This window comes from Linepithema humile, chromosome 4 (assembly GCF_040581485.1).
Source record: "Linepithema humile isolate Giens D197 chromosome 4, Lhum_UNIL_v1.0, whole genome shotgun sequence".
NCBI classification, from domain to species: Eukaryota; Metazoa; Arthropoda; class Insecta; order Hymenoptera; family Formicidae; genus Linepithema; species Linepithema humile.
This window is the reverse complement of record NC_090131.1, coordinates 892,255-919,632: the sequence shown is the minus strand read 5'-3', so window position 1 is coordinate 919,632 and position 27,378 is coordinate 892,255. Positions and strand designations below refer to the sequence as shown.

Genomic DNA, 27,378 nt, shown 5'->3' with positions numbered 1-27,378 from the left:
TATATTCTCCGTAAAGATTGAACACTGAATCAGTTATACATACACACATACATGCAGTGATTAAGAATTTTTATTTTAAGAATCGTGCACATCATTTTCTGGCTCGTTCCTATTGAACTGGGTATGAAGGCGATATTAAATATATAATATGATTTATGCATATCAGAAGATGAAAATCTAAATATTTAATTATTGCTTTACTTTTGCTTGATTTTTATAATTTAATTAACATTAGTCAACTTTTAAGACAATAAAACAAGATGATAGAAAACTTTTCAGTATTTTATGAGCACTTTAATAATGTTAAAACTGACTGAGATATAATTAAGAATTGTATAACTATCTTATCGAAGCTAGGTTCTTAATATTTAATTAATAAATTATTAACAATTGGCATTTTAAATTTTATGCATAAAATATCTTCCAGAAACTTTAAAAACGAGAGTAAATTATTTAAGAATTTTATCAGCATCCTGTGACATTGTGACAAGTAATTCAGAAGAGAAAATAAGCGTGTAGAATACATGTCGTTACCCGTTGGAACAGTCCGAAACCACACTGAAACAGTCGATTTTAGCTGGGATTTTACGAAATTGTTACCAGGAGCACATGATGACAAAGGAGCTCACTCGTAACAGTGCTATCTATTGATTAGCTAAAACAATATAACGACTGATGGTAAGTGTACCGACTAGTGCAGTCAAATATTTACCATCAATGCATTTGTAATGTTGCTTTAGCTAATCAATAGATGGCACTGTTGCTAGATGAGTGAGCTCCTGCATTATCATGTGCTCCTGGTTTCCTGGTAACAATTTCGTAAAATCCCGGCTAAACTCGACTGTTTCAGTGTAGTTTCGGATCGTTCCAAGAGTTAACGGCGTGCTTTCTACATACTTATTTTCATTTCTGGGTTGCTTTATATCAAGCCGAGAGCACAAAGCCGAGAGCACAAGCTTTTACATAAAGCATAACGCATAAGCATAAGGAAATTGATTGGTCTATATATAAGCATAAGCAAATGCATAAGGAAATGGACCAATCAATTTCCTTATGCTTATGCGTTATGCTTTATGCAAAAGTCTGTGCTCCGGCCATTAGAATGCTGATAAAATTCTTAAACAATTTACACGTCTTCTTTAAAATTTCTAGAAGGTATTCTGGAAAGTTGAAATGCTAATAAATCATTTAATTGTAAAAAATGCTAATAAATCATAAGAAATGCTAATAAATCATTTAATTGTAAAAAACCTGAGAGTAATATAATTCTAAGTAATATCTAATTTTATTTTACTTCATATTTAATTCTAAGTTATTTTAATTAATGTTAATATTAAAGTTATAAACTTTGTAAAAGTGTAACGAAATATAAACAAGAGTAAATTGGTAAATGACGAATATATATTATTTAACCTAAAAAGAATGATAGATTAATAATACCAAATTTTAACAGCCATAAATATTTCAGAAATCAAATAAAGTTCATGTAAAAGAGGAAAATTTATTTACTTAATTAAGTCATGTACATTTAAGTTTCAACTTCAATACAAAATATTAGTGATTACTTTTATAATGAAATAAAACTCATAAAAATTTAACGTTACTCACAGAGTCTTATTTTATTAATTCGATAAACAAACTATTAGCATAATGATTACAGATTGTATGTACAATGATAAAAATTTGATAAGTAAACTGTAAAATATAACATTAAGTGCTCTTAAATGATTCTGTTTAACTTGGACATAATATTAATAAAATATTAATAAAACTTCTGCCATAAAAGTATATGATAAAAAATTTCTAATAATCATCAAATAAAAATATACATTCCAATAGAAATATACATCCATACCCATTTTCCCATTTTATGACATGCAATACAGAACGTATATTTACTACTGTTTAAAAGAAGAAAAAAAGCGATACGCGATTATATTCAAAGTATAAAATATGTCTACTTTTCGCAAGTATCATTAAAAATGAAATATTTATCACAGTAGAGTCTTGATTCGTGTTTACGTTTTCCTATGTGTGAAACATTTGTCCGATGATGGCGAAGTTCCGGACGGAACTCATTTCGGGATTATGATGTATATCGGTGTTTGAATGTAGACCCGATGAAACGGCCGTGGCCGTTGCATGTGCATTCATTCGTTGGATGTTGTCTATGTATTCCTTGTTCGTCTGCGTATTCAGAGCGCTGTTAATGACGTTCAGATGACCCTGAGGCAGTGTGGTGATGATAGGAGTGATAACCGAGGAAGACGGTGTCGTGGAAATTCCGCCGGTGGTCTGCGGAGATTGATAGGGAGTCTGCTGTAGATTTTGCGCTGGTCCCGTCTGATAATTGCTGTATTGCGCCTTACATTTTTTCTCGTGTACGAACAGACTGCCGGAGTGACTGTACGCAGTGCCGCAGATCTTGCAAGCGTATGGTTTCTCGCCTGTATGTGTGAATCGGTGCTCCTTGAGATACTTGAGCCGCCGGAATGACTTGCCGCAGGTCTTACAATGGTAATTCGCCTCGCCAGTATGCGTGGTGATGTGTGCTTTAAGGGTGCATGACTTGGCGAACGATGCACTGCAGTACTGACAGACGAACGGCCGATCGCCGGTGTGCGTTCTCTCGTGATTGATGCAGTTCGAATTGGATGTGAAACCGCGACCGCAGTACTTGCAAACGTGTGGTTTGTAACCCGTATGCGTTCTCATGTGAAACATAAGGCCGGTGTTCTGCCGGAACGTTTTGCTGCATATGTGGCAGAGGAAACGCTTGAAGTTCGCATCCTGCTGTTCCTTAGCACGCTCATGAATGCGCACGTGTCGCTGTAATTTGATTTCCTTCTCAAAGGACTTGTTACATTCCTCGCATGTGTATGGCTTTGACTTTTCGTTGCTCTTCTCTTGATTTTTGTATTTGTCCGCGCAGGTACACTCGCTACCGCAACTTGCACAATACTCGTCCTGTCCGCCATGCATATTCACTTGGTGCTTCAATAGGGACTTCTTTGTGGCGTACGATTTTCCGCAGATTGTACAAGGGAAGCCTTTGCCTTCGTTATCAGAATCCAATTCTTCCCTTATCCAGCTGTTTATTAATTTGATAGCGGATTTGTCATCGGGCGGTTTCTGCGGCTCCGTACACATCTTAGTCTCATCGTGACCGTACCGATCCATGTGACTCTTAAGCCTGTCCTGTCGGAAAAATTTCATGTTGCAGACGTGACAGACGAATTTCTTTTCATCGTGTACTAACAAATGACGCTGAAGAGATCTTTCGGTAGAATAACGTTTGCTGCAATGTTTGCAGTGAAAAAGCGTTGTGTCATCGAATGGCTCAAATTTGTCACTGCTGGAATCGCTATTTGCCAAATCTGAATCCCTTTGTTCCACTTTTGCATTACGTTTTCTCAGTTCTCTCGTCATACCGTCGTTTTCTCCATGCGATTTTTCGTCATACATCGTTTCTTCATCTTTATTTATCTCACAAGACTCCTGGTTGTTTTCTAATCTTCTCTTGTCACGTATCTCTTTCAGTATAGAGAAAACTTCTTTAGGATTTGCTTTCTTATGAACATTCAAGTGTCTAACCATAGTATCGGTTTTTCTAAAACTTTTGTTACAGATTTTGCACAACACCGGCTTCGGCTTCTCCTTCGTTTTATGCAGATTAACGTGCTTAAGTAACTTGTCCAAACAAAGGAATTGCTTATCACAGTTGTCGCATTTAAACTCTTTATGATTATGAGTCAACATGTGTCTATCTAAAGATTTTTTACTGAAATAAAATTTATCACATTTTGGACATGCGAGTGTTATATGTTGTAATGCGAGTTCAGAAGTTTCTTCCGCTCTATGAATATTTCTCACTTTTGTTTGATATTCACTGTCACTCGTATCGCGTTTGATGCTCGCATTCTTCTTGATATATCTTCTTTGCCTTTCTTTATGACTCTTCAAAGTTTCTATAGATGTTACTCTTTTAAACATAGCTAGTCTTCTCGTTCTATAAGCTTCTTTTTTAATTACTTTCTCACGTTCTACTTGTTTAGATTTATTAACACAGTCTAAATCTGGTTCATTGTCTATTAGAGTGTCTTCTGTGTGTCTCATTTGATTGAAAGTATCCGAAAGTTTACATCCCTTGATGCTCTTTGATTCTGTTGCAAGGATATTCTTCTCTGTATTAATTTCATTATCCACAGTTAACTCTATATTATCTTCTGATTTGATTATATCCAAGGTGCAAAACTGCTCAGTTTGACAGTACTGATCCTGCAGAGAAAAAGAGATATAATTAACAGTCTTAATAATGTTGAAATGATCATTTTACTTGTAGAAATACAATTACTTTTGTGTAAATATAATTGCCAACATTTTTCTTCAAAGTTGCCAACGTTTTCCCATAAAGCCTCCTAAGTTCAGTGTCCGCTCTTTGACACTGTTCCCTTAATTCATAAGCAACATTAATTTTCATCACACACTTGATGCATATGCTAGTAGGCAAACCATCCTCCTCCAACACCTATTTGAGAAAAGAAATGCTTCATAATCTACGCAAAATAATGACATTAGAACGACATTAGAAAAAAACAAACCTCTATTCCTCCACATAACTGCAGTTTCTCTGACAACTCAGGGGTACTCGTATTATCTGAATCATTCCAATTCTTGCGGAAGATGTATTGGTTGTTGTAATCCACAGTTAGACAGACGCGGCAAAGACTGTTGTCTTGATTTGCCTGCGTCAACATTTCGTCCGAGACCTGCATCGAGATTAGAGTATGTGTACAAGTACAGGCAAATCTCTCTTCAGTCTATTTTCTGAAAAATTCACGAGCACACATTGAATCTGTGTACGCTTTCACGAGATCGGCGATGTCATCCTCGAGGCTTAAAATGCTGGACCGCATACGCACTGTCATATGCACACACGCATCCTGTTGTTTTTCTCCGCGTTGCAGAACGTCATCACACTTTTATCTATTGTCGATAGCCTCTTTAACGTGGCCTGTTGTCCTTAGTGAACTATTAATTGGTTTAGATATGAGTCCGCAAAGAGATTTTGTGTAAGAGACTTTTTATATTGTTGCTTTTTTTTGCAGTCGCTGAAATAGGCTGTGTTATAATGGTGGTTTTCAATAGCCTACGAAGGAAAGAGACAAAGTAATCCAAATGCCCTCTTTGTCATCCATGTTTATGTGCCAGACTTATATAGAAAGACGCATTCTAGTATGTACAGCATTCACGGAATTTAGTGGGAGAGTCCTGGAGAGTCCATGCGATATATTATATGTCACAGTAGACAGAAATATTTTTAAGAAATAATTGTTTTATCACCATTATGCCTGTAAGTTCTTGTATTTTATATCAGTAGAAACAGGAAATATTTTTAAGCTACGTGCAATTGTTAGGGCGTTACCCGTATAATGTATACTCAAAGTGTAATGTAATTTATTTCCTCTTTAGTTTAGAATGTATTTTTGTTGTAATTTCTAAATTAAACACTTATGTTAAATAATATTTTAAAAGTATCATGTACAGATTAATTTACTACTTGAATTTTAATTAATATATAGTATGTACTAATGGTGCATTATATTGGCAATGTTTATGATTCATCAATAATAGATTAGCAGTCATAAGCATATCAAACTTGTGTAACATTGTAATTTGGAACTTCTTATTTTGTTCTTTTAGGCTTATCATTCCAGCTTTACAAAGAGCCATGGCACCATTGGAAACATGGCACTATTGCCAATTAAAACGACATTTAGAGGTCCTGCGCCTCCTTTTAATAACAAAGAACAGGATATAATTGATGAGGCATTGTATTTCTTTAAAGCAAATGTGTTTTTCAGAACATACGAAATTAAAGTAACTCTTTTAAAAGCTTACTGTGAAGTAAAATTCCATGTGCTAAACTGTATACATCAAGTATACTTTTATTGCAGAGCGAAGCTGACAGAGTTTTAATCTACATTACTTTATTTATTACTGAATGTTTAAAGAAATTACAAAAATGTGCAACCCAACCGCAAGCCATGAACGAGATGTTTTCTCTTGCTATCTCCAAATTTGATGTTCCCGGTGATCCTGGTTTTCCTTTAAATTCTGTATATGCTAAACCAAACAGTCCTGCTGAAGCTGGTGAGTATCAAACTAATGAAACATTTTGACAATTAAAGAATAAGAACAACTCAATAAACACAAATATTTCCATATTTTTTACTAATAGAATTACTTTTAATTTTAGATCTTATGAGACAGTATCTTTATCAAATTAGACAGGAAACGGCTGTTAGGATTGTTGAAAAAGTATACGGCGAAGATGGGAAACCAAGCAAATGGTGGCTCTGCTTTGCAAAAAAGAAGTTCATGGACAAATCACTATCTGGACCAGGACAGTGAATTATTTTTTTATATTGTTTTGAAATGTGTTATCAAGAAATAAAAAACACTACGTGTTATCAAGAAATAAAATTATTCGTTATGACCTATTATCATTTTTATATCAATTTTGCTTTTTTTTTAGGAAAATACTTCAAATGTTAAATTTTTATGCAACGTTGATTACTGGAAAATATATAAAGGAATAATGAATTTAGGATATTTAATTTACCACAATTTTACAACTTTTAAGAAAGAGATTTTTATTTTTTATTACAAAATACATCATAATATTGATACAATATATAATGTACACCAACAGAATGATGTATCTTGCAATGCAGACATGGATGTTAGAAATAAAATAATTATCGCTTCCTGCGAAGAGATAGCGTGTTTCGCCTCTTCCAGGCGGCGCGACGCGAGCCACCAATTGTTTGCGAATAACGATGTCCTTTGCCTAATCCGCGCGAGCTTCTACCAGCAGAGGTCTTGCCACGAAGTTCACGATGTTTGTGCACTGCGTTGCATATCCAGTTCACTTTAGGATCGTTACGGATTGCCTAAAATAAAAGCAAATGTTAGAAATATACAATAAATAAATAAATAAAAATAATTCTTAAAATATATTTCCTTTTCAGACATCCAAGGAAGATGAAAAAATCATGATTTTTCATTTATCAATATAAAATGTCATCATATTATGAAATTAAGAACAAATTTAAAACAAACATATTTAATAATTGTAATAAGATAGTGATTTTCTTTCTTTTAAAAACAATTGATAGCTCAGTAAATCAGTTGTAAATATCACCTTGTGTGCAGGATCTATAAGAATAACTTCATAATATTTGTATGAAGAGTCCTGGGCTACCCAATAGCTGTTTAGTACTCGTAATCCACCACAACGGCGGCCAACGCGTTCCTGTGAGGAAAAAAGAACAATCTATGTTAATACAAAAATATAATTTAAAAAATTTAATCTTTAGACAAACAATTTCAGACATCCAAGGAAGAAAAATAATCAAGGTTTTTCATTCTAAGAAAGTTCTATCATCATTTTTACAAATACAAAAAAAAAACACTAATCTATTCTACTAATGTTCATTAATTAAGAAAATTTTATAATTTCCATAATTAATGTATCTATAATCAATAAATATACAATATTTCTCTATTTACAAGAATGGTGCATGATATAGATATTTAAGATTTCTAAGATTCTACACACATTATATATATATATATATATAATTTTAACTAATATACATTATAACATCTTACCTCGGCAACCGATTGCAATTTCCTAGTAGGTTTCAGCTGGTTCACACCATGACTCTTCGGTTTGCCATAGGTAGCACCTTTCGGAACTGGACGTTTGCGTCCACCACGACGTACACGAATTCTGAAGATAACAAAACCTGTAACATAAAAATGAAATATTGTATTCATTTTGCATTTTACAATCATATTCATTATAAAGTTAATGAAATAAATATATCAGTAGCTATGGTATTTTTCTCTTCATGAAAACATAAGAGTGGTGCATGTACCAGATCATCATTTATAATTTTTGTCAAGTATATTGCATATTTTGTTATAATGTTAAGCTAAGTACAAATAAGGCAGTTCAGTATAATTGTATTATTACTTTGAAATAATGAGTTATTTTCGGAACGTAAAATAAAATTTACCAGCAGTTATGAAATCATATCCATTCCTCACAAAATGGGAAGTATGTAGTCTAAAAAAATGGCCAAATCTAGAAAAAGAAACAATTCAACAAATTTATATGATATATCTCTGCCATGTATCTTGAGGATATACATTAGTACTGAAAACAAGTGTTCACTGTGTAAAATATGTGAAGGAAACAAATGATACTAAACTGCCTTTGTAATTAAAACTTCAGACAAATATTTCCGTAAACTGCTTAATTAAATATTTCTACATATGTGTAGAATTTATCTTCTCTCTAATAAATAAATAGTGATTCTTACCTTGTTTGGCTTTATAACCCAACCGACGAGCTTTATCAGGCCTGGATGGTCTAGGGGCACGATGCAGCTTGGTCAACTGGCGATACTGCCAGCATCTAACACGCAGCAAGAAGCGGAGCACGTCACTCTGCTTCTTGCGATACAATTCTTGCATATACTTATATGCACCCATCGCGAATCCCTAAGCAGAAACGATCGACAAACTATTAAATCAGACATCATTTGTAACTTGATACTATAATGTTAACAATTTTCTATGTATGTAAATTGTTTTATTAAATATGTATACAGTCAAATTATTATTTGTGAGAATCTTAAAATCGCAAGAGTATCCAAAATCTTTCTAAAAAAAAAAAACGTGCTGAATATCAGGGCAAGCCTCTTTAGGGTTAGAGTATCTCTTTTCGCGGATATAATCAATCGATACAGAAATTTATGAAAATTTTGAAAGAATTTTTAGCAAAAATACCCAGTGATCAATCTCTTCACGTGTCACTCTCACGAAATTTAAGATGTTTAAGATTTAACACGATTTCCAGGACATCACTTACCCCACGCGATTACAACAGAAGGAAAGAAGGCCGCTCTTGACGATGGAGCTACTTTACCAGAAGACGATCACCTGCGTGGCGCATTCTCACCACAGACGTAGTAAGTATAGACTGCACAAATCCCTATCAGCATAATCCCTAAATGCTGTGTTGAAAACTAACCATAAAATTCAGTAGGGATTTTTGACAACACTGACTAGGAAATGTATCGGTTGGTTTTCTGCAAGTATTCAGTTAAAAAAGTCGAGTGAAGTGAGTTTGAAGTATTTGAATTTTATAAGTGACATTAACTATTAATTAACATGTATATTAAGTCAATGGTATTAGAAGGATTCAAATCCTATGGCAAAAGAATGGAAATAAATGGATTCGACAAAGAATTCAACGCGATCACAGGATTTAATGGTAGTGGAAAATCAAACGTACTGGATGGAATATGTTTTGTTTTGGGCATTACAAACCTTGGTCAGGTAAATTTCATGCATTTTTTTGAAATTTGTGACATAGCATTTGTTAAATTGTGAATTATACATAACTGATTAATTTATTTTGTTGTAGGTACGTGCTACATCTTTACAAGATTTGGTTTACAAATCAGGACAAGCAGGAATAAAAAAGGCGAGTGTTACAATAACATTTGACAATCGTGACAGAGAGTCATCTCCTATGGGTTATGAACACTATGAAGAAATAGTGATTACAAGACAAATAGTTATTGGTGGTAAAAATAAATATATGATCAATGGAACAAATGTACAAAATAAACGTGTACAAGATTTGTTCTGTTCTGTCCAATTGAATGTGAATAATCCACACTTTCTGATTATGCAAGGCAGAATAACAAAAGTATTAAACATGAAGCCAATTGAAATATTATCTATGCTTGAAGAAGCAGCAGGAACAAAAATGTATGAGAAGAAGAAACAATCGGCTCTGGCTACTATAGAAAAAAAGGATAGCAAATTAAAAGAAATTAATGATGTATGTTGTTAATACATATGATATAGTATTAATATTTCTTTATATTTAATTGCTACATATGTGTTGCAGATACTGAGAGAAGAAATAGGACCAAAATTGAACAAATTAAAGGAAGAGAGAATCCAATATGTGGAATTTCAGCGAATAGAAAGAGAGCTTGAACACAGCAAAAGAATTCATCTTGCATGGAAATATGTTACTGCTCTAAAAAGTAGTCAAGAAACAGACGAAGATGTCAAGATAGTACAAGACAAAATAGATTCCAAGTTAGAGAATATAGCTAGTGGTGAAGAAGAAATTAAGAATATAGAGCTGAAATATGCTGAACTACAAAAGAAAAAGGAAATGGTATGATCTTATATTAGATTTTTTAATATTTTTTATGAACTCTATGAAACAAATTCATATATTGTATAGTTAGAATATGCTTGATGTGCTTAAAATTTAAAAAAGACATACTATATATAATCTAATAATGTAATATTTTTAATAACAGAAATTATATTACACAATTGAGCAAGTAATATTATTTTAGATTATAAAGTAATCTTTTTTAATAGGAAAAAGGTGGTACATTAGGATCCTTAGAACAAGAATTACAAGAGTATGAAAAAAAACAATTCAAAACCTCAGCTGAAGTAAACAGTAATAAGGAGAATATTAAAGCAGCAAAAAAAGCAATAGATCAGATAAAAATGAACATAGCAGATGATAAAAACGCATTAAATTTAAAAGAGAAAGAATTGGAGAAAGTTGGGGGATTTTTTCAGAAATTAAAAGAAATGGCTCAAAAAGATACAGAAGCAGTACAGCAGACACAAGAGAAATATCAGAAGATCACTGCGGGCTTACTAGAGAGTGAGGATGGCAAAAATGCTACTTTGGAGCAGCAATTAATAAGTGCCAAACAAAGTATAACACAAGCGCAAACTGAATTTAAACAATGTGAAATGACTTTAAGTCACAATAGGCAACAGTTGAAAAAGAAACAAAGTGACATGCACAATACTACAAATGAATATAAAAAGTACAGTATGGATCTGGAGAAGAAAGAAAAGGAATTGAAAAATCTGAAGAATGAAATGCAAAAATTAAATTATAAGGATGGTTATTTAGAAGACTTAAAAAATCAAAGAAATACATTAATTGCAGAAATAAAACCATTGCGTGAAAAACTGGATCAGTTTGAATCAAGGTATCCTAGAACAAAATTTGAATTTCGAAATCCTGAACCGAATTTTAATGCAAGATCTGTAAAAGGTATTGTATGCAAATTAATTACCGTGAAGGATAAAAAAGCTGCATATGCTTTGGAAGTTGCTGCAGGAGGAAAGGTAATACTTTTCAATTTACATTACATGTTTCTATGACAATCTTTATTTTACAAATGTAATTATCTTACAGCTTTATAATGTAATAGTTGACACAGAAACCACAAGTAAGAAAATCCTTCAACATGGACAATTACAACAACGTGTTACAATTATTCCGCTCAATCGAGTGGCTGGTAAACTTATGAATGGACAAACGATCGCTTTGGCAGAAAAATTGGTTGGGAAGGAAAATGTCCAACCTGCTTTTTCTCTTATTAATTTTGCGGATGAAATATCACCTGCAATTAATTGGATATTTGGTCAAATATTTGTATGCAAAGATATGGAAACTGCCAAAAAAGTAGCATTCCATGAAAAAATCATGAAAAAATGCGTTACTTTAGAAGGCGATCTCTTTGATCCAGCTGGTACGTTATCTGGCGGTGCTCAATCGAAGTCTGGATCGATTATATTAAAATTAGAAGAATTGAAAGAAACTCAAAATGAACTGAATAAGAAAGAACATTCTTTAAGAGAAATACAGACTGCTATATCAAATGTTACAAAAACAGCAGAACAATATGAATTGTTAAAACAGAAACATGATGTGTTAACTTATGAAATTGATATGTTGAAACAGCAATTACAACAAACTACTCATTATAAAATCAAGGAAGAGGTACGCACGTATATATGTCATTTAAATATCTAATATACATTAATCCAAGCCTTAAAATTTGTTCTCTATATGTTCTTTATGTATATACAACTTACAGGTATTGTTTTTTTTTCATCTTTACTAATACATATTAGTTTTTTTAGGTGGATTGTTTAAATGCGGCTATTGAAGAGTTGACACAGCGGATAACGACAGCAAAAAATCTAGAGAAGGAGAGTACAAAACGTGCCAACGACATAGAAACTCAATTAAAAGATGCAGTAAATATTCGGGAAACACAATTGAAGAATGCTGAAAATCAATTAAATATCTTAAAGAAAAAAGCGGAACAAAGTCGCAAAGAATGGCAAAAGAGGGAACAAGAATCAGAAACGCTTGAATTGGAAATTAAGGAATTGAAAAAGGCTATTGAAAGCGGCAATGAACAATTACTTGAGGCAGAGAAAGAATATAATATGTTAGAAGAAAAAGGAAAAAGTTTTCACCAAGAATTGGATGAAATCAAAACTAAAGTTGACGAAATGCAGAAGAGTGTTAAGCAGCAAAAGGACATTATTAATCAGCAAAATAAAGATATGCAAAAATTGTTAGCGAGAAAAGAAGATATTATTAAACAAAATAAAGAATTAGAACTGGACATTAAAAAATTAAATCATGAAGTTAATGATATCAAAAAATGCGCGGCGGATTGCAAGCGTAAAGTTTCTGATCTCACAAAAAAATATGACTGGATTGAACAGGAAAAAGTTTACTTTGGAAAAAAAGGTAATTAGAACAAATTCTCAGATGATTCTAAAGAAACGTGTTATAACTCTATTATATATTTCTTTTAGGCGGTATATATGATTTTGAAGTCAATAAACCGGATGAAATGGAGAGAAAGGTGCAACGTTTGGAAGGAATGCGCGAGAAGTTATGTCGCAATATAAATACACGATCAATCAACCTTCTCGATAAAGAGGAAGAACAATATAACGACACGTTAAAAAAGAAAAGAATAGTTGAAAATGATAAGAAAAAAATTCTTGAAACAATTAAACATTTAGATGAGAAAAAGAAGCAAACTTTGGTCAAAGCTTGGGAGCAGGTACAATTTTTCAGAGAATTTTCTTGCAAAATTTATTCTATATCTAATTATATTTACAGGATGTATTGTTATTAAGAGAAAGTCTTTTAAAGCTATCTATTTGCACTTTTGCAAAGTTAGTTCATGATGAAGTTCTTATTTTCAATTCTTAACTACTGGAAATCTATTAGATATTTTCGTAGAGGAAAAATAAATTCCAAATTATCTCAGATTTATATCACTTTATACACAGCAATACAACATTTAAACTTAGAACATTATAAACGGATTTGTTTACTGTCATTTTCATATATTAGTGTCATATAAATTTAGAATTTTTTCAAAATATACGGGATGTATATTTTGGACCACACTAACCACAGTTTTCTGGCTTCACAGGTGAACAAGGATTTTGGCTCGATATTCAGTACTTTGCTACCTGGAGCTCAAGCTAAATTACAACCACCGGAGAATGAAGCAATAACAGAGGGTTTGGAGGTGAAGATCGGATTTTCGGGTGTTTGGAAAGAGTCATTAGGAGAATTGTCTGGTGGTCAAAGATCCCTAGTTGCCTTATCATTAATTTTAGCTATGCTTCTTTATAAACCTGCGCCGCTTTATATTTTGGATGAAGTAGATGCCGCGTTAGATCTCTCACATACAGAAAATATAAGTACAATGTTAAAGAGACACTTTAAACACTCCCAGTTCATCGTCGTATCCTTAAAGGATGGTATGTTTAATAATGCTAATGTTCTATTTACAACTAGATTCATTGACGGTATGTCTACAATAAGTAGAACTGAAAAAATAAGAAGAAAATGAGATGATTCATTCACATTTTTATTTGTATGGTAAAATTATATTTACATAGCACTATGATTAAGTATCCATTTTTATAACATACGATGTATATTTTATAATATTAACGTATATTTCTTTAAATTATAAATTTATTTGTATTTCTACTATACAATAATAAATACTTATGTAATTTCATTAACGATTATGTAAAATTAATTAATCTAATGATATAAGTATTTACGCTTGAGAATCGACCATACTGAACCAATCGATTCCTGCGAAGAACGGATGACGTTTTATTTCGTCTATCGTTAATCGTTCATCCGGATGATATTTCAGCATCTGCAACAATTATATCGTATAATATTTTATTTATATTGGAATGTTTCGCAATCATAAACTTACGCCATATAATAAAGATTTTGCACTTTCCGTTAGCTTGTTAGGAATGCTAATTGTGGAATGTGAATGGAATAATCCTGGGTGTTTTGTAACAAATGTCTGTAAAATAGAAGTTAAACTTCATTAATTTTCAAAAAACGCATAATTTTCCTTATGATTAAGTATCAAATTTTACGTACAGTGCCAGTAAACAATTCGTACAAAATAATTCCTAGGCTCCATATATCTGTAGCAGATGTAATCGGAATAAGCGGAGAAAACATTGTCAATTCGGGTGAAGAATATGGATGCGTTAATTTGGACAGTTCTACATTGTGCTGCGGTGTGATATAAGTGAGCTGTATATGCCCTGCGTCATCAAGAAGAATATTGTCAGGTTTGAAATCGAAGATTAAAGTATCCTGTTGATGAAGTGCTTCGAGGGCTAAAATAATTTCAGTTGTCCACGATTGAATTACCGCTTCAGGTATTTGCCAAAGCTTTTCTTCATCGATATTATCTTTACATAAATGCGGATATTGTGTTTCATCAGTACAATTAACGTTTGAAGAATTTATTCGATCTCTACTTCCTGTATCATTATTTTTATAGGCGTATATCGTATTGTTGGTCGAGATATTCTGCGTCGAAATATTGTTCAAAGTAGAGTTGTTGCAATATGGATCACTCTTCTTATTTTTAAGTGAATTCTTGTTATTGTTTCTTGATAAAGAATTAGTTTCCGAATTTTTATTTTCTATAAAATCCTTTATTAAAATATTATCTATATTATTGTTTAATGATTTATTGCGATAAACATCAGATGATATGAGATCCGATTCTTGAGAGATCTGCGTAATAGCTTTTGCATTCGGCGATGATATGTTTCCTGAATGTTTTACTTCTTTAAAATCATTCAATCGACTCGTGATGGAATTGCTTTTCTGTAATGTGGCATTAACAGATTTTAATAATTTTTGTGAGTTTTCTAACAATTGCATAGTAGGCACCTCCAGATAGATTTCATTCTGAATATCTGTCAAGTATTGATCATCTTCTCTTTGTAGTTTATTTTGTACAACTTTATCTGTTTTATTTGATCCATGAATATATTCATTGCTATCAAGTTTTTCATTAACATATTTATTTGCGCATATGTGATTTGAAATTATATTATGTAAATTGTCAGATGTTTTATAATGTAGTCTTATAAAATCCCACAGTTTTCCACAACTATAATACAATGCAAAAATTATATGAATAACATTATACAAAGTAATATTACACGTAAAATCATCATACTGTACCTTGCATACTGCAGAATCAAAAATACAGTTGTCTCCGTTTCAACACATGCGTGCAAATGCACCATATATGGTATTTGTCCGCGTAATATATAATCAGTTATCTTATTTTCACGAACAGAAGATTTTTCTACAGTCTAAAATCATCAGTCACATTATAATTAAAAAAGTCGAATTTTTCGTTTTACAAATTTACCTAATTTATCTAAATATTAAAATTTATAGCAAAATATATGCAATCAACTTTTCTTACCTTTATTATCCTTTTACAATTTGTACGTATATCCATTACAAGCATCACCGATCTCATTGCTTTAAGTACTTTATAATGTTGAAGGTCTGATACTGATTTGCTTACTATTGAGATGTTACAATTTAAATATCTATTATACAATTGTTCGGCTCGTGCTAAATATTTCGATATTTTATCTTTTATACTTGGTACTCTTGTACTGTCTGGATCAAACTGTACACCGTTTATAAGACATGAAATTCCCAGTTTGTATTGTGTAAAAGCTTCCTCGTATTCTGCTATAGATTCATGTTTAAAGGCTGCACTCATATGAGCAGCAGCTATTAAAAGATATTGCGTAGAATCCGACTGTATCTGTGAAAGATTTTCCTTTTCATGCAATGTTGTGGAATGAGTAGAATGTGCTACATTGTAATTTGAAAGATGTCTATTGATATTACTGTTGAGATTATCAAATCCTGACACATTACGTAGAGTTGTTTTATCGTTTGTTTCGAGATTTTTAATTCCTTTATATGTGTCACAATCTTTAGTATTAGCATCTTGTACATGAGATTTTTTCGTTTTATAACTTTGTTCTTCTTTTTTAATATTTATATTCTGTAAATTAGTAGTATTATGAGATTCATTTTTCCTCCAAGATTTTGTAAATCCATTCTCATTCGTAGTACAAGTAGTATTTGACAATGGAGAACATGGTTTTATTAAAATATTGTGAGATGTTTTAGATCGACACGGCACTTGAAAATGACTTTGTGTTGTAGTATCATTTGTAAGCACAGAATCATTCACAGTAACAATATGATCATCCTCTGATGTATCAGAGTTTAAGGAATGTGCACAATCATTAGTATAATTATCCACATGACTAGTTTCAAAGAATGTTATGAAAACATCGCTTGAATACAGATATGAATAGCGTCCCACAAATTCTAGAAACTTGAGAGCATACTTTTTCCTTTCCTCTACAACTTCAGCCTCAAATCTGCCAAAGTATTTTGATTTGGGTAAAATTGGAAAACTCTCTTTTATTCCTAAACGTTTGTGTATGTTACTGAGTTCTGAGTGAAGTTTTTTAAAATCATTATAACGCTTCCACACAGATACTTTTGACACTTCTTCATGAGAAGACTTCAGAAATACCTACAATGAAAATACAAAAGCTGAATAACATTATTGAGATCAAGAAGATAAAAAGTATAACATTCTAAAATACATATCATACCATAGAAGTAACTTTGTAAATTGTGAAACCCTTCTTGTGCCGTTTTATTTCAGTAATTATAAAACGTCTAATCCATTTGTTTTTTGCAGGTGCCATTACTTAATTCATACTTATGTATCATAACTATTCAAAACACAACTATAAAATTCTGTTTGTTTGTCCCTTCAGTTTATCATATATTTTATACATGCAGAGTACATCAGAACAAATTTTGTTGTACTTCAGAAGCAGTTCGCATTTTAATAAGATTTAAAACGGCATCACATTCATGTTAAGAACCAAATGTGACACAAAATACACGAAACACCATTACTTATGGGTTATCTAAAAATTGATAAGAATGGTAAAAGTGACAGGCCAGTGACAGGCAGTCGAAGAAAGTGAAGCTGAGATTCAGAGCAAGTAATATAAAAAAAAATTCCTATATTTTATATGTGATACGCAAATATGCGATACGTTGGATGTGTTCGTTTTGAACGCTTACACATAAGCGCTTATGAGCCAATAACATCACAAGCATTGTTCACATCGTTCGCTTTAGACTGTGCGGACTGTGCTTATGCAATTACATACCACACACAGTCCTGTTCCAAGTTCCATTCACAAAGTCATTTCGAAAAATCGGAAAGAAAACGAAACTGAAACGGCATGACTGACGTTGCCGGTCAACATGAAATCAATCAGAGTTATCGTTTTAAATGGAATAATTATCAAAACTACCTATCCAATGTTGTGCAACAGCTCTTAAAAGAGGATTGTATGGTGGATGTCATTTTGTCTGCAGCTGGTCAACGTATTCATGCGCATCGTATTGTATTATGCGCATGTAGCACTTTGTTTCAAGTAAATAGTTCTGACTATTTCGAAAAACTAATTACTTTCATAAGCAATTTCACATATTGACACACCTCACGATTACACGAATGAAAACAAACTACGTGTTGTATTTTCAATAGTAGCAAACCAAGTGCAATTGATAGAAATAATCAAGTTTTAAAAATTTCAGTCACTGATTGTTAATGTTATTTTGTATAATTTATGTTACGAAGTTAATTTATATATGTATATGCACAATGCAGCTTGGTTATATTATACAATAATGATGCATAATATAACAACGTGCTGTAGTGCACATATGTAACAATTATAAAGTTAATACAAATGTGTAACAATTATAAAGTTAGTACAAATATGTAACAATTATATAAAGTTAGTATTGCATTATTTATAGGAAGTTCTTAGTCAAGTGACGGAGGATTACCCAACAATTATTCTGAGTGATATCTCTCCCGAGGATATAAAATTAATTATTGAGTTTATATATCATGGTGAAGTTCGAGTCCCTGTAGAAAATATTAATAATTTACTCGAGGCTGCACGATCATTAAAAATAAGTGGACTCGTTAATGTTAGTATTAAATTATAGAATTTAATTATTTATTGCAACTTGTTGAGTTTCTATTTGCTGTAAAGCAACTTAGTATTATATTCAACAATTTATAATATATTATTGTTGTATGATATCTTAAACAGATAGATGGATTCGAAGAAAGTGCAACTACTATAAACAAAAGAAATTATAGTAAAGAGATTGTTACAGAAATGGATGAAGTTGAAGAAGATGTAGTTGAATCTTTAGAGAATGATTTACAGGATCAACATAAACAAACCATTACTGAAAACTGTATTTCAAATAAAAAAAAGAAACGTCGTCGCGAGACTGTAAAGAGAGATTATAGTGATGATATGTTAACATCTGCTATTAATGACTTGAAATTAGGACAAACTTTAATAGAGGCTGCTACTAAACACAATATTCCACGTTCAACACTATATATGCGAGCAAAAGCATTAGGCATACATTTAAATGCATCAAGGAATGGATATCCCGCAGAATGTATGAATGCAGCAATCACTGCTGTAATCAGTTAGTATATTTTTATTTATTTTGCCCTTTAATATTGTGGAATCTTTATATTTTATATTATATCCTGATGTACAATATATGTACATATATTTGTTATTAATAATGTTATATATTATTTAATTGCTTGTTTATTTGTCAGGTGGTTCAAGTTTACAACATGCATCAGAAATGTTCAGAATTCCTAAAACTGTGTTATGGAGACGTATACAAAAAGAAGGTTATCAAATTTTACGTCCTGAAATGAAGAGGACATATGCTCTAGACACAAGAGAGGCAGCTGTTAAAGCTTTGGAGAGAGGGGAGAATCTGACAAAAGTTGCACTAGAATTTAAAGTAAATTTTATTTTACTTTCATTATTTTGTTCTCTTAAAATTTTTTATCTTATTAATAAATTTAACAAAATATTGTTATCTGAAACCTAATCTAACAGATACCAAAGACTACATTGTTTAGAGACAAAGTACGGCTAGTAGATCAAGGTAAATTGCCATTATCGTTTTGGAAAAAACGCAAAACTGAGAATGAGGATTTGAAGAAATTAAGATTAGAAGAAGCTGTGGCCGCTTGCAAAGGTGGTAGAATGTCCCAAGCAGCTGCATCTATGGCGTATCATATTCCAAAAACTACGATATGGCGAAGGCTTCAACAAGATGGGAAAAAAAGGGAAAGATCATCAAATATGAAAAAACAACGAGGATTAATTGATACACCGCAGTATGATACTGAGGTCATTGATAAAACGCAAGAAGGCTCTGCTTTTAACTATTGTGAGGTAACATATACATTAAAAATTATAAAATCTATTAGATAGAAATTTATGATATGTTGTTTGCTAATGAAATGTGCATGATATGCAGGTTTCATCGGAAATACCTATAACTTATATAGATGAAAATAGCATATCTGAAGATTCCGTAATAATCTTAACAACAGAAGAAATAAACGATCTGAATTTGGAGGAAGGCAGGCAAATTATTGTAAACTCAGTATGTATAAATTTACCATAATCGTTTTGCAAATTTACATGTAGCAAATTAATTCTCATTTTTGTTATAATTTACCTTTATTGTTTTCAGGAATCTGGACAAGAGTATGTTCCATGTACAATAAGTATCGAAGATGGTTCAAACTATTCAGAAGCTGAGAGTTAGCATTTAAAAAATGTAGATAACGAAATTGTCTAATTAAAACTTCTTAAATTTTTGCTTTGCATATATTGTACATATATTTTGGAAACTTTTATTGTATTAATATTATATTATGCTTATTTTTATGTATGTAAGTCTTTTTATATAAAGTTGAAAAACAATATATACATAAAAAAATTATCCTCTAAAAAACTAGTTCTAATAAAGAAGGGATAAATTATTGAGAATATATATTCTTATTCTTTATATCTTTGTATATTGTATTATTGTTTTATATAATTACAAATTACAAGTGCATGACAGATGGATTCATAATTTATATCTTCTTCTCTTATATCTTTGTCCTTGCAAATATTGATAAAAAAAACAAATAAATAAATAAATTATATATATGTAATTATACAAAGAAAAAAGTGTACTCTTTAAATATTCGAGAAATTTTATTGTTGAACGCAAGCACATAATGGACGTAAACAGTAAGCAGCATAGGGGAGGGGATACTACGCATATGCGCAAGCGTACATGTGAATTTCGCGCTTCGAACTAGTTAGAAAAGAGCAGACATACTATTTCTGTCTCTTTTCTTTCGCGCTATTTTATCCGGAATTTTACGAAATTGTTACAAGGAGCACATGATTGCACAGGAGCTCACTCAAAACAGTGCTATCTATTGATTAGCTAAAGCAACATTATGAATGTATTGATGGTAAGTGTACCGATTAGTGCAGTTGGTACACTTACCATCATTGTACTGCTCCGAGTGAGCTCCTACATCGTCATGTGCTCCTATTAACTCCTATTAATTTCTTGAAATCTCAGCTAAAATGGAGTTTCTGGTCGTTCAAACATAATTTAATAATATCTCTACATGCTTATTTTCGCTTCTGGACTATTTTTAACAGTATTAGGATGCTCATAAAATACTTAAATAATTAAAACGTCCCTTTTAAAATTTTTGGAAAGTTTTTTGTTGCAAAATTTAAAATGCCAATTGTTAAAGAAATTAAAACACGATGTCTTTTTAGGACGTCTTTATATATATTATATATATAACATATATAACGTACATATATTATACATATATAATATATATATATATATATATATATAATATATAATATAATATATAATATAACATAAAGCACACATGTGTGTGATATTTCCTCCCTCTTGCGGCTGCGTCTCAAATCTGGCATCGCAGCATTCAAGCGCATTCGCAGAAGTTTCACGCATCAATACGCGTGCAATTGTGTTGAATTATCGGTCGTGTATGTGTGCACTGTGCAGTGGTGTTACAGTGTCGTAACTATTAGCTCTATGCGTGTTCGTGTTCACAGTTACTCGTAATCATTCGTAATTTATCATAATTTGCGTATACAATGTATAACATGCGGTCGTGTAGCCACATTGTAATGCTACAAAAAGAAAGAACATAAATACATAAAAAGCGCGTTCACCAGAAAAGTCAAGTCTTCGCCAAGTCACGCAATCGTATCGGACTGCGACGCGTAGCACATTTTCAACGCGCAATACACAGTTGTGACTTTTTTTGAGCTGAAAGCATCGAGATTCGAGATTCAGTCTTTCAATCAAGCGATTTTAACCTGTACAATTGGAACGCGAAGCAGTTAAAGCGAAAGAATTGCGTACATTTTGCGGTAGGACATGCCAGACAGCGGAGCCGTCTATCAACCGACCACCGTCGGCTACATGTATGACAGCCGAGGAGACAGCACCGGTGGCAGCGGTAGACTTAGGCATGGCTTTTGGCGTATTATGTCTAGACACAAGCTCAGCTCCAGAAAGTGGCTTGAATGGGTACTGCTGTCGGTCGCGCTCTGCTTCTTCGTCGCCGGCCTTACGACTATGCTGGTCAGCCTCATCTCTGCGGATGATTCGACGCAGACGAATCATGCACCGCAGGTAAAATCGCAATCATCATGATTATGATGCGTTAGTTACTTTCCAGCAAGGAACACAAGTTGATTTTTGGGAAGATTTTTAGTCTAATCTTATACTGCCTTTAGTCTTTAGTTTGGTTTTAAAATGCTATAACATAATAGATATATAATTGCTAAACAAGAAAATCTTTAATTTGCGATTAAGAATTTAAGATCATTCTTAAGGCTTTCTTGAACATAAGACTCGGGCTATGAAAATTGATGAAAACAAAAAGTTGTCTACAACTAAATAATTGTCCAACATTATTAGCTTTATATAGTTTTATTTATATCTGTGAAGTTATATTAATTGGACAATTATAGGTAAAACTGGACGAACATACAACAGTGGCTACAGATGTGCAGCAGCATGCTGAGGATGCGGGGAAAAGTTGCATAGCGTTAGGTGCTGGAATGATGCTGGTCGGTATACTGCTCAGCTTTATTTGGGCATGGTTGAGCTTTTTCAGTCGTAGCAAATCGCCAAGGAATGGCATAACAGGTGGCAGTGGTCAGGTAGGCAAGCAATTTTCAGCCGTACAATATTTTGCATAGCTAATTTTATTTTACCGGAAGCCATCCGCTCTCTGGTACGCTCTATACGCTCGTTTCTTTATCTTATGTACGCGTTGCTATGAGGAAAGATGTTGGGCGGTTTGAATCCATCGACTGACTTGCTGGTGGGTTCCACTTCGCAGTACGGGCCAGTACTCACAGAGGTGCCGAGCCAGTTGAAGATGAAACAAGCCGGCTCACACGACGCGCCAGCTGTGCCGCTCTCTGATCAAGAGGAAGAGACACACACGCTAATGCAGGACTCGGCAAGCCCACCGTCTGTCTCTGTTGAATCTAACACCATCGCTAATCAAATCCCAGGTTAAGTAAAGTTTAATCAGTCGCTCTCTTATGCGAGTGAGAGCACACAAGGGGATTTTGTTTTGATTTTATAAATCTTTTAACGTGTTTCGAAAAGTTTATTACAATTTTGTGGATTGCAATCTTGCAAATTATCTAGTTTATTTAGCGACTAAATGTCGCTCTTTTCGACTTTTTAAAAGTCATGTTATTCATGTCTCACTGGCATCTTTGTGACTTAAAATGTGACTTTTATACTTTAAATTATTTTTTTTTAGATTTTTTATGTTGCAATTTAAAAATATTTATTTGGACAAGCACAAATGCAATTTAAAAGAGAGTTGTAGTATATTTAGGCGTTTGTATATTTTTTTTGGCTGCTTATACATTCCTCCACTCCGTCCATTATCATTATTAATACGTTAAGTGAGCATTGGATCCAGATAGAAAAAAATATATTGTATTCTGAGATTTCTGAGAGAGACATTTATGTTATGACTATGTGTGGTTACGTCTCAATGATAATCATTTTTGATAATAATTTTTATGTCAAAAGCACAACACATGCTACATAATATCTTTTAATTTATGTTTATATTATTAAAAAAACGTGCGCGCGTGCATGCTTGGGCAGTTCTGCAATCTAGGCACAATGAAATCATCTTGATGTGTTTGCAATATTGATATGTGAATATTGAAAAGTATAACATATCAATTAGTATACATCAAGTAATCAATTAGTATACATCAATAAATCTAAGTTAGTAATAGTGACAACACAGATATTATTGACAATATTATATATTTCTCTTATTATATTTTTTTTAAATAAGTCAATAATTGCCACTGTAATTAATACACAAAAATATTTATGTATATATAAATATGTATAAAACGTAGGGCAAAACATGTGCAATTTAGGAAATGATTGGCTTAAGATATTTAGGATATTTTTGAGCAAGTGCATTTTTCATTGTTTTAATTTACCAAGGAAATTTTATTTCGTGTTTCTATTTGACTTGTAATATATATAAATATGACTTAATATTGCACATAATTTTGTTGCAAAATTATCTTTTGTTATATGGATATATTTGCTTTAATGGAATATTTTACATTGAAGGATGTTTTGTGATTTTTATGCAATTAATTTTATGGATCTCGATTATAAACATAATATAAATGTAGAATTAACCTGTAAGATATGTAACAGAAGATTTTAAATGACATTATTTTTAGGCGTGTAACATTGTATAAAAACATTAATTTAAATTAATTAATGCTAAAATATTTATCATTTTTACTAAAGCGAGGTGTTCAATTTTATGATATCTAAAAAGAATTTTTAAACAACTATTGAAGGATGGCCTCTAAGTTTATCTGAATTCAATGCTGTTATAAATCGAGTATAACATTCTTATTTTTTAATATTTGTGTGAGATCCCTGTTATGTCTGTTACTGATTTGTATATTAATTTATGTAAATGTAAGACACAAATAAACATTTAAAAATGTTCTGTTTCTTTATTAATTATTATCAATTTTATCAATACTTATCATTTTATTTTGGGACCAAGGAAGAGGAAAAGAGATGGAAAGTGCATCTAATATATACATATGAATAAATACGAACAGAATATGCGCACGCAATTTCTTTGACTATATCTAATCTTTCATGGAATGATTGACGCTTTTTGTATCAATCTTATCTTATTTTGGCAAAATACATTTCGTGCAAATGAATATATAAAAGTGAAATTTTCTTATAACGAATAAAGCTGATATACGGTGATTAAAATGGCATTAGGAGCCCTTTGAAATACACTGCTTTTTTAAATAAAAGAGAAAGAAAGAAAATAGAAGAACATATCATAGAAACCATACTATACTCAATACAAATATTGATCACTTAAAAAAGCAGCCGATTTAAATCGACTCCGAATACGTGTCATTTTTATCGCATGAGGTTAAGGCATTTAATATTTCTATCAGCTGTTATGTTCAATATGGCTTCCCGCAAGGCGCGTTCTTTTCCGAAATACCGGAGAAACGCCTACATTAGAACAAATAAGTGAATTGGCAAACGCGATCGAGAATTGTAAATTGTAAATCACAATTTTACAATGGCTGGGAACGGCGAAGTGCTGGAGGGATTCATATGCCCTATATGCATGACTGATTTCAAAGCGCCGAAGTATTTAACGAAGCATTTTGAGGAAGTTCATAATGACGACCCGGAGATTTTGAAGTCGCTGAAAGGTACATCTACAAAGAGCTTCATTTTCCTTTTACAATTCACAAACTTTGTTTATATAAAAGTTTGAGATTCGAGTTGAACTATGTCCACCGTGTAAGATTATAAAATGCAAGGAGTGAAATCAAGAGTGGCCTTGTTCCAGATTTATTTGGCAAAGCCAAGAAAAAGATTTTGAAGCAAGATGATATACCAGAAATGTTTTCAAATGCAATACCACAGGACAAAAGACAAAGTCCTGAAATTAATTGGGGACCACAAGAAATAGGTAAATCCAGCTTTATTATCTATTCTCTAGTTTCCCAAATTAAAAAAATACATTCAGAGATTATTTGCAGTAGAATATATGATTAACTCACAATATTATAACTGATTTAAAATCTATTTTAGGTGCAATTACATCTCATACGAGATATTTTAAAGACATAAGAAATGCTCGACTTGAGAGATACGCATATGAAACAAATAAACTTCTTATAAGGTTAGATAAATTATTAAATAATTTACCATCAGATCCTGTCGACAGAAAAGGTAAGAAAATGATAATAAATGATTATTATTGACATCTTCCAATACCTTTTATTTAGTTTATTTTTTTAATTAATGCAATGTAACCCAAATATAAATATTATGACAGCCCATGAACGCACCATTGTACCATGGATTGATGAAAAGGATGTGAAGTTATGTCCCAATTGTGCCAAAAGCTTTCATTTGGCAAGGCGAAAACATCACTGTAGACTCTGCGGGGCAGTTATGTGCCATAACTGTACAGTATTTCTGTCTTTAGTTGATGCACGTATGTAACATTAATATTTATAAAAACAGTTCATTGATTCTTCTATGTAGAGCATTTAATAACAGCATTTCTTTGCAGGAAAAATGACTAGCCCTGTATCTGTACAAGACGATTCTGCTCTTTCTCCTACGTCAGAACGGACGTTTCCCGAAAGGATAGTACGTGCAGGTATCGGTCTCACCAAATTGGCACGATCACCTTCCAGTGGTAGTTTAAATAGTGTCTTATCGTTAGTTAATGATCCAGCTAGTGGCGAACAGCACTTTAGAGTTTGTACTCATTGTATAAATCTGCTTGATGCAAGGGAGATGCAAAAAGCAAAGCAGTTTGATAAACCAATCGTTTGTGAGTTTTATGAGAAAATGCGAGAGTACATGAACGAAGCCTCGCAACATTTGGCAATGTACAACAAAATGTGGGAGTCATTAAAGTATGTAAATTTCTATTATATTTAAGACGTTGATTTATTCTTTAATCGCATTACATCATATTAAATAAAAAAATATAATGCACAAGAAAATGACACAAGTGGTATGCAAATTATTTATATAAAACTTGTATCGACGAATCTTAACATCAAAATGATCATTTAATTATTTTAGAGAAGGAGAGGCTATGTATGATTTAGACGATGCTCAATCATTACGAGTCAAGTTAGCCAAATTGGGTGAAAATATCGATGCTACTAGCAAGAGAATTCTCGTCCTTGGTGTAAAGAAAAATACAGAAGCTGAGTTGCAAGGAGCACAAGGGCAAGAACTGAGGCTGTATCAGATGGTTAGAACATCAGCGATGATATTCCTAAAGGAAGAATTGTTAACTCTGCAACCATTGCCCACGACAGAAGAATACGCTGCTTTACAAGAGGAACGTCAGAAAAGAATTGAAGCTCGAATAGCGTACGAGCGACAATTGGAAGAAGAACAACGAGAGAAGCCGAAAGAACAACGTAAGAAAGATATGTGGAATTTAGACAACAGTCTACCTGCAAAAACTAATCAGGTAATGCATATCAAACTATAATATATATATATATATATATATTTATATTGCTTAACATATTTCTTGATTGATAAAGATTTAAATTTTAATATGATGTTCTTTAAATTTTTAGGCACAGGCAATGGTAGCTCAGTCTCAAGGCTGGGGTCCATCCAATGTTGCACCCATGATGTCTTCCTCTATGGATCCAATAATCGAACAAATGAGTAATCTTCGAGCATACATCAAACAAGCTCGCGCTGATTGCAAATACGATGAAGTTGCGACACTAGAAAGCAATCTTCGAGAGCTTCAAAGTGCCTACTTTGCTATGAAACAAAATAACAGTAGCGACGGATAGATGTACGAACAATGCGCTTCTTATATTACAGCACATAAAGTATATGTATCAAGAATTTCTTTCTATAATAAAATTTCCTATTAATCGTCAGAAAAGTAATGTTTCCTATTTGTAAAGTGTTTAATAAATCAAGAATTAAAAAGGTTCAAATAATTAAACAAA

General features: G+C 32.3%; 8 protein-coding genes across 10 annotated transcripts; 5 read left to right on the top strand and 3 right to left on the bottom strand.

Annotated features, from left to right (window-relative positions):
• Positions 1-1,481: 1,481 nt before the first annotated feature.
• On the bottom strand, positions 1,482-4,775 carry LOC105669201 (zinc finger protein 271-like). The gene is made up of 3 exons (XM_012362012.2): positions 4,602-4,775; positions 4,355-4,528; positions 1,482-4,278 (listed from the first exon to the last, which is right to left on the bottom strand). Exons 1-3 carry the CDS (start codon positions 4,773-4,775, stop codon positions 2,029-2,031), a joined length of 2,598 nt encoding a protein of 865 aa, XP_012217435.1. The 3' UTR covers positions 1,482-2,028.
• Positions 4,776-5,199: 424 nt separating this feature from the next.
• Arpc3A (Actin-related protein 2/3 complex, subunit 3A) lies at positions 5,200-6,486 on the top strand. The gene is made up of 4 exons (XM_012362019.2): positions 5,200-5,353; positions 5,704-5,880; positions 5,958-6,153; positions 6,260-6,486. The coding sequence occupies exons 1-4, from the start codon at positions 5,348-5,350 to the stop codon at positions 6,412-6,414; spliced, it is 534 nt and encodes a 177-aa protein (XP_012217442.1). The 5' UTR covers positions 5,200-5,347; the 3' UTR covers positions 6,415-6,486.
• A 144-nt stretch (positions 6,487-6,630) lies between these two features.
• RpL15 (ribosomal protein L15) lies at positions 6,631-9,077 on the bottom strand. Of its 2 annotated transcripts, none has more exons than XM_012361963.2 (5): positions 8,945-9,077; positions 8,394-8,574; positions 7,678-7,814; positions 7,208-7,318; positions 6,631-6,956 (listed from the first exon to the last, which is right to left on the bottom strand). In XM_012361963.2, exons 2-5 carry the CDS (start codon positions 8,563-8,565, stop codon positions 6,762-6,764), a joined length of 615 nt encoding a protein of 204 aa, XP_012217386.1. In that variant the 5' UTR covers positions 8,566-8,574; positions 8,945-9,077; the 3' UTR covers positions 6,631-6,761. The 2 variants fall into 2 exon arrangements, with proteins under 2 accessions (XP_012217386.1, XP_012217387.1); XM_012361964.2 differs by lacking the exon at positions 8,945-9,077 and adding an exon at positions 8,863-8,887.
• Positions 9,078-9,140: 63 nt separating this feature from the next.
• SMC2 (structural maintenance of chromosomes 2) lies at positions 9,141-13,986 on the top strand. Its single transcript, XM_012362058.2, has 8 exons — positions 9,141-9,414; positions 9,503-9,925; positions 9,995-10,273; positions 10,486-11,259; positions 11,330-11,917; positions 12,061-12,682; positions 12,751-13,004; positions 13,383-13,986. Exons 1-8 carry the CDS (start codon positions 9,247-9,249, stop codon positions 13,806-13,808), a joined length of 3,534 nt encoding a protein of 1,177 aa, XP_012217481.1. The 5' UTR covers positions 9,141-9,246; the 3' UTR covers positions 13,809-13,986.
• On the bottom strand, positions 13,806-17,349 carry LOC105669222 (ribosomal protein S6 kinase-like 1). Its single transcript, XM_012362059.2, has 6 exons — positions 16,951-17,349; positions 15,726-16,868; positions 15,476-15,609; positions 14,369-15,401; positions 14,193-14,288; positions 13,806-14,129 (listed from the first exon to the last, which is right to left on the bottom strand). The coding sequence occupies exons 1-6, from the start codon at positions 17,044-17,046 to the stop codon at positions 14,025-14,027; spliced, it is 2,607 nt and encodes an 868-aa protein (XP_012217482.2). The 5' UTR covers positions 17,047-17,349; the 3' UTR covers positions 13,806-14,024.
• A 96-nt stretch (positions 17,350-17,445) lies between these two features.
• On the top strand, positions 17,446-20,253 carry LOC105669223 (uncharacterized). Its single transcript, XM_012362060.2, has 7 exons — positions 17,446-17,793; positions 18,182-18,358; positions 18,484-18,877; positions 19,017-19,210; positions 19,309-19,650; positions 19,736-19,864; positions 19,955-20,253. The coding sequence occupies exons 1-7, from the start codon at positions 17,599-17,601 to the stop codon at positions 20,027-20,029; spliced, it is 1,506 nt and encodes a 501-aa protein (XP_012217483.2). The 5' UTR covers positions 17,446-17,598; the 3' UTR covers positions 20,030-20,253.
• Positions 20,254-21,253: 1,000 nt separating this feature from the next.
• Positions 21,254-24,335, top strand: LOC105669165 (uncharacterized). Of its 2 annotated transcripts, none has more exons than XM_012361955.2 (3): positions 21,254-21,949; positions 22,291-22,482; positions 22,665-24,335. In XM_012361955.2, the coding sequence occupies exons 1-3, from the start codon at positions 21,692-21,694 to the stop codon at positions 22,845-22,847; spliced, it is 633 nt and encodes a 210-aa protein (XP_012217378.1). In that variant the 5' UTR covers positions 21,254-21,691; the 3' UTR covers positions 22,848-24,335. The 2 variants fall into 2 exon arrangements, with proteins under 2 accessions (XP_012217378.1, XP_012217377.1); XM_012361954.2 differs by having other exon boundaries at positions 22,611-24,335.
• Positions 24,336-24,481: 146 nt separating this feature from the next.
• Rbsn-5 (Rabenosyn-5) lies at positions 24,482-27,311 on the top strand. The gene is made up of 7 exons (XM_012362066.2): positions 24,482-25,080; positions 25,221-25,343; positions 25,466-25,606; positions 25,713-25,874; positions 25,953-26,304; positions 26,477-26,876; positions 26,989-27,311. Exons 1-7 carry the CDS (start codon positions 24,945-24,947, stop codon positions 27,214-27,216), a joined length of 1,542 nt encoding a protein of 513 aa, XP_012217489.1. The 5' UTR covers positions 24,482-24,944; the 3' UTR covers positions 27,217-27,311.
• The last annotated feature ends 67 nt before the right edge of the window (positions 27,312-27,378 follow it).